The 11,409-nt window shown below is 41.6% G+C and overlaps 1 protein-coding gene across 1 annotated transcript; it reads left to right on the forward strand.

Moving 5' to 3' along the window:
• The first annotated feature begins 214 nt into the window (after positions 1 to 214).
• Positions 215 to 6,094, forward strand: LOC136960523 (piggyBac transposable element-derived protein 4-like). The gene is given in 7 exon segments (XM_067255034.1): positions 215 to 750; positions 752 to 1,487; positions 1,587 to 1,714; positions 1,716 to 1,833; positions 5,096 to 5,194; positions 5,347 to 5,612; positions 5,692 to 6,094. Coding segments are annotated over 7 exon segments (2,286 nt in total).
• The last annotated feature ends 5,315 nt before the right edge of the window (positions 6,095 to 11,409 follow it).

Genomic DNA, 11,409 nt, shown 5'->3' on the forward strand with positions numbered 1-11,409 from the left:
AAATAGAATCTTTTACCCACGGGAACCTTTCCCAAATAGAATCTTTCACCCACGGGAACCTTTCCCCAATAGAATCTTTCCCCCACGGGAACCAAACCTGTTGGAATGTTCGCGAACATTCCAACATTCTTTCAATCATATTTTGAACATCTCGCAGCCGTGGTATATAAAGCATTCTTGAGGCCTTGCTCATAATTCATTCTATGGCAGCACGATGGCCAAACGGTATTCTGTATGTGAGGCTATTGATCACATCTTTGACACTGGCACTGGTGAGGAGGAGAGAGGCCAGGAAGCTGATGATGCTTTAGAGGAGGAAGTGTCAGAAGATGAAGACAACACAGAATATAATCCAGATGAAGAGACAACCGAAGAATCTAGTGATGAGGAACAGGTCCCTGCTGAGGTTGTTGAGACATTCTTGTCCAAGAATGGGAGTTTGTCCTGGGGTTCATCACCACCTGAGAGGAGAGGTCGACTGTCGACAGAAAATGTCATCAGGATGACCCCAGGGCCAACCAGATATGCCATCTCCCGGGTTGATGACATCAAATCCTGCTTGGAACTGTTCACAGAGTCCATTGAAACTATCATCATAAACATGACTAACTTGGAGGGTAGACGTGTTTACGAGGACAACTGGAAGGAGGTAGACCGGACCGACATCCAAGCATACATGGGTCTCTTGATTTTGTCTGGTGTGTACAGATCAAGAAACGAATCTACCTCCAGTTTATGGGATGGAGTCTGGTCGGGCAATTTTTCGTGCCACTATGTCACTCCAGACATTCCACGTCTTGTCACGGGTGATTCGTTTCGACAACCGTGATACAAGACCCGGCCGCCGTCAACATGACAAGCTGGCGGCTATCAGGGAGGTTTGGGACAAGTGGGTGGAGCGCCTGCCACTCATCTATAACCCAAGTCCAGATATCACAGTGGATGAGCGTCTGGTCGCTTTTAGGGGACGCTGCCCATTCAAACAGTACATGCCAGACAAACCATCTAAATATGGAATCAAAATATGGGCAGCATGTGATGCCAGAACAAGTTATGCCTGGAACATGCAGGTGTACACCGGAAAACCTGCTGACGGTGTTCCTGAAAGAAACCAAGGAAAACGGGTGGTCCTGGAAATGACTGCAGGTCTCCGGGGGCACAACATAACATGTGACAACTTCTTCACCTCATATGCTCTTGGTCAGGAGCTGCTCCAAAAAAGATTGACCATGGTGGGGACAGTCAGAAAGAACAAGCCTGAGTTGCCTCCTGCCCTACTCACTACCAAGGACAGGGATCGTTTTTCCTCCAAATTTGCCTTCACCGATACACACGCTCTAGTGTTCTACTGCCCCCCAAAAAAGAAAAATGTGCTGTTGATGAGCACTCTGCACAGGGATGCCACTGTGAGTGCCAGGGAAGACAAGAAGCCCAATGTTGTCCTGGATTACAACAGGAACAAAGGGGGAGTTGACAACCTTGATAAGGTATGTTACGTTTTATCTTTCAACTTTTATTTCTATTACCAGAACATTATAACTTGTATGTAATTAATATTTTATTTACCGATTGTTGCACTTTTGCAGGTTACAGGCACATACTCCTGCAAGAGGATGACGGCACATTGGCCCTTGGTGGTATTCTTCAACATCCTAGATGTGTCGGCGTACAATGCCTTTGTGGTGTGGATGGCGGTGAATCCAGGCTGGAAACGGGAAATTCTTCAAAAGGAGACTATTCCTTGAACAGTTGGGCAAAGCCATGGTGGAACCACTCATTCAACGGCGCCAACACCTTCCTCGAACCCCATGCTCTGCTGGATTGGTGAGAGATGTACAAGGGCAAGAAGAAAGCTTTACGTCTGCCAGAGCAAGCAAAGACAAAAGGAAGAGATGCAAACTGTGTGCACAGAGAGATGTTAAAACAAGCATTATGTGCTACAAATGCAGTGCATATCTTTGCAAAGCGCATGCAAAAACCAGCACATTTTGTCCAAAGTGTTAGTGAGGACACACCAAATGTACCCATTTTGAATGACAGATTGCGCATTTTAACGTTTTTGTAACAATCTATTTTTTTCTTGTATATTTTCACATATTCATTTTGTAATATGGTAACGTTTTCATGTATAGTTTTGAGCCTATATTCTTTGTTGACTAATAAATCCATGCCAGAACACAACAGATGTCATTTTTAGTCACAATGTGAAAAAACTTTTTTGTTTCAAAACCAATGTCCTTGTAAAACCATTATACAAAGTAGTCTGTCATAAATAGAACAATATTTGTCATCTGGATATTTGTTATATTCAAAATAATCCATATATAATGCTTCTTTCACTCAAAAACGAGATGCATTTGCTTATGTCAATGAGGACTAGAGGCCATAAAGGGCAAACAGAAGTTTAAAACTTGTAATATTCACAAGAACTTAAGTTGCTTAAAAGATCTAACACAACATTAGTTGATATTATATGTATTATTATGAAATTATAGTCAGCTATAATGAGGCGGTCACTTTTGACCGGGAACACAAAAGTAGTGACAAGAAACACAACAGGAGGGTTAAATGAGACAATACGTTTGTCTGAAACTGAAATAGAAGATGCCCTGTCCACAAGTCCGACGTCTGGCAGCATTTCGGTTTTACAGTCGCTCGACAAGTGGACATGCTGTGTGCACATGTGACGAAGGTGCAAGAGGTAGCGTGTTGGTAGCTCAATCAATAGGATAAAACGGATGTAATATAAATAAAACAAATCGGCAATGCTTTTTTTTTGCACCGCGATGTATTGTTACACCCCTAGTCCTTTGAGACTGAAAAACTTAGTACAATGTTGAACCCTAACGTTACTCCTTAAGTAGCAATTTGCTATTGCCATGCCTCTATCACGCTGTCTGCATGACCTAAGCTAGCTAGCATGCTGCAGCAGCCCAGCCAACGTTTTTTTTATTCAACTAAATTCATTAACTGAAAGGACATATAAATGTTAATATCAGCCTGTCATATAACATCTAAAACATGAACACACACGTTAAACTCGTTGTTTTTGCATGTAATAGGTATTTAATGTGCAGTAACCTGCTCTTACCTGTAATTTAGGGCACTAAATGAAGCGGACGTGACAGGCACGCCTTCCAGTACCAAGCCGAATGAACGAGCAGCGAGCAAACGTCCCTCCCTACACCTCGCAAGGCCAAAGCAATCAAATCACATCTTTCCAGCTACCGAAACAATGGATTGTAGATATCTCCCGTACAGTCTATGATATCAACCAATAACTAAACTTGCAGAAACAATGAAATACAACGAAAAACTATTGTTTTTTTCATTATATCTACAGAGATATAATGAAAAAAAAAAAATGATTATGCATTTAAATATCAGTCTTCTGGACACAGCTTGTGATAAGTATGATATGCTCTTGTGTGCTATGACATTGATTTTTACGATATGTGCCCAAAAATGCTTAAACAATTTATAGGTTTATTTTGCACAAACGTATCCCTCCTGCACCCAACATTTTTACGCAATAAACTCCGTTCAAACATCAACCTGTTCAAGCTGACCAGCTGTTTACAAACCCATTTATACTTCAAGTAGCATGCCGAATGAACGAGCAGCGAGCAAAACGCCCCTCACTACACAATTTAAGTAAAGGAACAGTTTGAAAATACCACAATGCAAAACAATGTCACTTTCCTACTGCATTCTCATTGTGTTGAAAAATATATTCTTAACCTTTTTTTACCTTCATCACTATTCAAAGCAAAATCGTGTCAACACACTTAAGCTAAAAACACAAATTGATAAGAGTCTTGTTTTGACTGTTATCACTACTCAGTTTTAAAATATGAAAGGCTGGGAAATCATTTTCTATTGTGATGTAATAAAAAAAACTCAGAACGTTTTCTCACAATACTGTTTACATACTTTCGCACTGTTTTTAAGCTATAAACAATTTTTTTTACAGTTGTTTTTGCATCATTTTTCATCTGTAAAAACTATCGCAATGCATAACAATGACAGATATACTATAAAAAATTAAAGCACATACCTCTTTTAAACATTTTGTAAAACCTTCTTCACTATTCAAGCCATCAAAACAATCGTTTCGACTGCTTTCAGCAAACACACATTTTCTTCAGGAAATGTACCTTTCTAGTTTACGTTGTCATGGTGTTCTCTCAGAACTGAATTTGTAGCTACCGGTCTAGCTGTAACGTTATAAAGCTAGCTAGCTAACATGGAAACTTGCAATTCAGTCAAGTCGCTAAAAAATACGCCCTTTGAAAAAAGAAATCTTCAAGAGAAGCTCAAAGTAAAGGAGCTTGGACCTGATCGGCCTGACATATTAATTCAGCAACAGTCGAATGACAGGGGAAGACAATACACTAGGTCGTTTTCAAGGACCTGCTATAGCAAGACGAGTTGGCTAACTGGTTGTGGAGAGATAAATGCTTTATTTTGTTTTCCCTGCCTCCTTTTTCAAAAGACAGGATCAGACCCAGCATGGATCCAGACAGGATTGAGGGATTTGAAACACATTTCAGAAAAAAGTAAAAAAAAACATGAGCAAACAAGGGTCCACATGGAAAATGCAATGAGACTAGCCATGTTTGGGAAAATAAACATATCTGCTCAACTTGATGAAGGCTACAGAATAGGGATCCGTAAGCACAATGAGAAGTTGACAAAAACAGGCACGTCTTGTCTAAAATAATACTGTGTAAAGTTCTGTGGTGCCTTTGAAATAGCCCTGCGTGGCCATGATGAGAGTGAAAGCTCAGAAAATCCTGGTGTTTTTAGAGGATTGGTAGATTTAGTAGCATCACTAGATGTAGTTCTGCAAGAGCATCTGCAGACTGCTACTGTGTTTAAGGTAACATCGAAGACCGTACAGAATGAACTTGACTGTATGTTGTCAGTTTTGAGAGAAGAAATCATCGAAGAAATCAGGAGTGCTGACTTTCTCTCCATCCAGGCTGATAAAACTACGGACATTTCCACTCAGTGTCAACTGCTGCTTGTGATCCATTACATTGACAAAGCCCATGATGTGCAAGAGAGGTTTTTTGAGTTTATACCTCTCCAGAGAGCCACAGCTGATTCCATTGCCACAGCCCATCTGGATAGGTTGAGCTCCATTCTCCCTGATGACAAGAAGAGCAAGCTTATGATGGTGCAAGTTACTGTAAGTCGCTCTGGATAAGAGCGTCTGCTAAATAACTAAATGCAAGTGTGATGAGAGGAGCCACAGGTGGTGTGCAGAAGAAGGTGCAAGATGTGTATGTAAATGCACATTATGTCCACTGCTATGCTCACCAACTCAACCTCATCATGCAGCAGGTGACATCTCACATTTATGGAGTTAGTCAGTTCTTCTCTGACCTGGCTGGATTTTCCACCTTTTTTTCAAGATCTCCAAAGAGAACCAGCGTGCTTGATAGAGTGGTGGCACACAAACTCCCGAGAGCAAGCACAGTAAGATGGAACTTCCACAGCCGTATTGTGAACACTGTGTTTGAGCACAAAGATGATCTCCTCGAGTGTTTTGAAGCTATCAGGGACTCTGGCGAGTTTGATCCTACCACTATGCGAGAAGCTGGAGGGTTTGTGAGGCTACTGGAGGATGATAGTTTTAGCTTCTTCCTGAAGCTCTTCCATTCCATCATGCCTCATTCTCTACAGTCAGCTTCAGAAACGGACCATAGAGTCAGTCTTTGTCCAGGGAATCATGCAGCAGTTCACAGACAACATACAAACAATCAGAAATTCCATCCCTACCCTGAGTGTATCTGAGCAGCAGCTGGCCAAGAAATGTCGCACACTGGGCCCAGGTGAACTTCAGAGGTTAGCTACAGAGGTTTGTGACACCATCTTGGGCCATGCAAAACAGCGGTTTGCGTTCACCAAACACCTGATCAGTGCTACACTGCTGCAGGGAGACAAATTCCAGCAGTACAACAAACAGTTCCCTGAGGCAGCACTGAACACCACCATGGAGGCCTACCCACTGCTGAACAAGAGCAAGCTGAAAACAGAACTGTCACTGATCTACAGCACTGATGAGTTCAAGAACTGGCTCTGCTGAAGATCCTCATCACAACTCCCATGACTACAGCTGAATCGGAGAGGTGCTTCTCAACACTGAAGAGAATAAAGACCTTCCTCAGGAACACAATGTCACAGGATCGTCTCAATGCCTTGGCCATGCTCTCTATGGAGAAGAAACTCATCAAAAACATCCCCAACTTTAACCACAGAGTCATTGAGAAATTTGCATCTGTCAATGAGAGAAGGGCAAAATTTCTGTACAAAAGTTAAGCCACAAGGTGGCTGTCATATGGGTCTGAGTCAGTTTACATAACATTTAAATTTGTATATATTTAATTCCTAAAATTGTTTTCTATTATGCCTTACTGTGTTCATAATTTCAAGTTCATAGGTTTATTGTCTCAGGGTTTTGTGTGGTCGGATTTCATTCACAATTATCTAGACACTTACATTGTTGTGTTTCACAACAGAATTATACAGAATAAAGCCCTTTTCACTTTATTTAAAACTGTTACATTGTGTATTAGTCCTGTATGTGCAATTTCAGCACTATAATTTACAAATTAGTAAATACATTTAGGAATGCACCAAAATACTGCTTTCTGGTGTTGAGATAGCATTTTTTTTTTTTCGGGGGGGGGGGCATGCCGCCGGACCCCCCGAGCAAGGCTAGGATCTTGGAGCACAATATAGCCCCCCCTGGAAATAAATGCACCAGCCGCCACTGCTGACTGTAGGTCTAATGTGTCGAATGTAGGTCTAACGTTAATGTAGACTGCTGTTCTGGCAGGTGTTTCAGATTTCTAAAACATTGTTAGAATAATGATAAAAGTACTGAATGGATGAATGCTGTATCTTCTTGTCCACCAGTTTCAAACAAAGACAGGTTCTATCAGTGTCCGAGCAGCTTGTCACCGGTCCATGCAGAAGAATGAAAAACCACACAGCTTGAGAGTAGTGTAAACACAATTCTTCTGAGCCACTTGATAAATGGCTCTGGTCTACCTGTTAGTGGAGAAGTAAGGTAATTGGGGCAAAGTTGATTGACAGTAAATATTTCTATTGCAACATATTTGGAATGGTATACCTCACCTCATATTGTAATAGACTTGTAGGAAACCCCTTGTCAACAAACTTACCCCAGCAACTTTACTAGACCAATTCTTAATTCTGCAGTATCTGAATAGTAGGAAAATTCACTTCAAAAACACATCAGTATCAATGTTTGTCTAATTGTATCTTTGTGTATTCTACACAGATAGTGCTACGTGATTCAGAACCTGTCGTCATGACCTCCAGTCAGTGTTCATGCAAAGCTGGTGCACTGCTCTTTCAGACAGCCCATTACTCGGAGCTCAATATCCAGGTTGTCCCCCCTATTCATGCCTGCACAGAAACAGAACAACAATGGCACAAGCCCAGAACTGCAGTAAGGGTTGAGGCAAATGTACTGTATATGTATGTAAGAGTTAGGCTGTGTATGCAGCAAATAACAATTGTAAATTGCTAAAAGAAAGTATTGTGATTGTAGGAGCCAATTGAGTCCTTTTGAGTATTTGAGTTGACATTCCAGTTTGTGTGACTCTTATTAGTAATGATTTAATTTGTATCGAATTAGCCTGAATTAGGACGTTGTAATTGTTTCTGAGTGTGTGCCCCCTATGAGTGTGTGCCCCTTTAGGTCAGACAGAAACCCGGGCCCATAAACAGCATGATTAAGACCCAGGCTTAACAGGTGCATGGAAGGAGGAATCAGGTGAGGTCCTGTACTGCAGTCACTGAGATCATATACGTAATCATTAGCTGTGGCACAGCATGTTATGATTGGTAACAATTTCACTGTATTTGGATGCCATGAGGGTAGAAACTTTTCTAAAAACCAGCACTGAGTGAAAAATGGTTCCTACCTTCAGGCCATCCTCATCTCAAATGAAGACTGTATTCAGTGCAAACGACTCAATGACACTAGACTGACTTAATGGACTTTAGCTTTGTAAATTAACTCTCTTTTTCCACACATTGCAGTTATTGAAGCCAGCAGACCATGCATACAACGTATTTTACTTTTATAATTGTAACCTTGTCACAGTAGGATATTAACTGTATCACTTTGTCTCACAGAAGTACACTCTACAAGGGTGTGAATGGGAACCCATGTAATATTGGGCTGCTATGTATCGAGGACCCTTACAAAGACTTTGAGATCGAAGAAAGGCCCCTCATAGCAACAATGGCCAGTGATGAGAAAACACTGGTGGAGACATCGCTTGGCTTAGCCCAAAAGGGAAGCTTGCTTTCTTACCAGCAGCCCATACTACCTACTAAGGTAATAAATATCCATATGGATGCTCCACCTTTTCCACAGCTTCCCATAGATGACTACCGGCTTGCCCCGACAGCCTGGGGGCATGAGCTAACCGAGGAACAACACTTCCACCTGAAAAGTTTGAATGTCACATTTGAAATGGCAAAAAAGATTGAGCTGGCAACCAAAGAGCAGGCTGGAAATTCAGAGTGGAATCAGCTACGCAGGCCTCGAATAACCTCTCACTTCAGAGAGGTGTGCTTTGTCAGGGGAGATGGCCCAGCAGTCTCTGGCTGAACGCATCCTCAAAGGAATGAGACAGACAGCCGAGATGAAAAGAGGTGCACACACACATAACTGTCCATAAGTTAACTGTTACCATACCTTGCAATGAAATTCATTTGCTAATTACAATACTTTGCACTATAATAACTGTATTGCGACCATTCAACTCACATTTGCGCAGCAACCTTTTGGCCTAGTTGAGATCAAGTGCCCCAACGTTACCAGCAAGTATCTTAACATGCAAGAAGGAACACTGCTGTTAAAAGAAAGCCACATGTACTACTGGCAGGTGCAGGGGCAACTTATGCTGACAGGAATGGCATGGTGTGACTTTGTCATTTGTGCCCAAGAAGACATGCTAGTCCAACGTATAGTCGTTGACCCAGAGGTCACAAAAGTTGTTCGAAAGAAGGCAGACAGTTATTTTTTCAATATTTATATGCCCAAGTACCTGACTTTGAACAGACGTTAGGTACTGGGCACAACATTTGACAGAATAAAAACATTTTCTACAAATATTGGTCAATTGTGCTTCATGTACAAATGTATTTACAATAGCTACAATTGTTTGGTTTACAATAGGCAGCTTAGATCATCTATTTGGCCCAAGCCTTAACCAGTGGCTTGTTCTGGTAATTCGATAGAAGGCAGGCTACTGCAAAAAGCTGGTTGATACTACCAGCTATAGTCAGAGGGATGATGGAATCAAACAACTTATTCTCTTTAATGCACCTTATCACTCTCTCCACGTGTATTCTCAACCGCGCAATGTTCTGAGTAGCTAAAACCTCTTCACAAGACAGCTGAGAGTTCTTTCCCAGAAAAGGTGGTCTGTGTACTTTACCCGGTACTAAATCATCAACTGTAAAGCCTTTGTCAACCATTACAGCCATGTCTTTATCTAGTAAAGGGATGATTCCAGACTGCTTAAACAGTTCTTTATCACTAACAGAACCCACCGCGTGGGGATACACCAATCATTCCCTTTACTGTGGTGTGAGATTTGTACTGGGAGTACATCTCACTCTGCAAAAGCAGTGAGGAAGGGATTTGACATTTTAGTTCAGTGCAGTCTACTATCACCTGTGTGTCAGAGTACCTTTCGAACACACTAGGCATCATGGCACGGACTGCATCAGGGGACATCCAAATGCCCACAGCACCCAAAACTGTGTACAAAAAATTAGCCCAGGTTCTAATTGTTCTACTAACAGTTGACTGATGTACGTTGAAGCGGTCTGCTAGATCCTTCTCCTTCAGACCCAGAGACAGATAGACCAGAAAGAGGAACAACTCATCAACCAGCGGTAGACAATGGCTCTGTTGGTAGACAAGTAGTAATTTATTAGTTGTACATTGTACAAGACAAAAGTGTTTGTAACAGCATTGCACTACATCTGAAAATACTAAAATGTAATGTTCAAATTCATGTCTTTTTATTTATTTACAACACAGACAGTAAGATGCATACTGGTCTACGTGGTAGGTCAGCGGTCGTATCAGGATCTGTGGTTGTCAATGACTGTCCAACACGGACAATTCTCCTAGTGGCAGGTTCAATCTGCCGCCAAAACGCATGAAAATGGCGGTAGCTGGCAAATCTATGAAAAAGATCAAATTGCATTGTAAGACCATTTTGGATTGTAACTATACAGCATGAGCAGCACAATAGCAATCAACTTTCAAAATGTCTCCCATGAAGTAGTGCATGATGTCACATGCATTACATTTGTGCTTCAGATTTAGCATCTTCTTTGATAAGCGTTATACAGTCCTACTTGGAAGTTTGTGAACCCCTTGATATTATTTACATTTAGTCATTTGTTTTTCTGCATAAATCGGTCACTAAATGGAATCTGATCATCATCTAACTCACCACCAGTATGACCAAACACAATGTGCTGAAGCTAATTGTGCCCCAAAAAATCTTGTAGGTCATGTCGTTATTGAAAACATCCATTCTCTATTGCTTTAGGTCTGGGCTAGGACTGTCTTGTCACTCATAAAACATGATGTAATGTTTTAACTAGTCTACAAGTCATTTCTGGCTTTGTTTTGAAATTGGCAGCCTAATAATAAAGAAGTGTAACATAATTGACTTAGAACTGAAGTAAATTGATAACTTTTGTCCTACCTTGTATAAAACCTGATGTCCTCATCGGAGCTCTTGAACCTTTCTAGTCCAAAGGACTGCCTCAACGACAACTCCTGCAGTCGCTCCTGCAGTCGCTTCTGTAGCTCTACGATGGCCTGCTGCTGTGCGTCAATTTTCTCGCAGGCCAGATCAAGAGCTGAAGGTTCTGGTCTGCTATCAGTCATGACACCTCAAAGACACGCTGGCATCGATCAGCTCCTCATCCTCATCTTCCCCTTGCCGCTGTGTTCGCTGCCACACGCTTGGCCTAGCGACCGGCAGGCTGAAGTTGTTACAGGCGAACAACACCGGAATCGCCCCGGGTTTCAAACGGAGTCGGCCCCCTTCAATTATATTTTCTGGCATAAAATGCCGACTGCAGACAGTGGTGTGTCTCCTTATGACGAAATGATCACGCCTAATGTTTCGGATCCATATCGCCCTGACTGACTCATCCTTTGGGAATTGGTGAAAACTAACCCCAGAGTTAATTATCCCCAACACAGAGCACCTCCGCACACAACAAAAACTGCTGTTCGGATGTTGCCGTTTCTGATATTTTAACATTACGACATTATAATTAAAACAAATACACTAAAGTTTTATCAGAAATAAGATTGTTGTTGTA

The sequence above is a fragment of the Osmerus mordax genome, chromosome 17, assembly GCF_038355195.1.
Source record: "Osmerus mordax isolate fOsmMor3 chromosome 17, fOsmMor3.pri, whole genome shotgun sequence".
NCBI classification, from domain to species: domain Eukaryota; kingdom Metazoa; phylum Chordata; class Actinopteri; order Osmeriformes; family Osmeridae; genus Osmerus; species Osmerus mordax.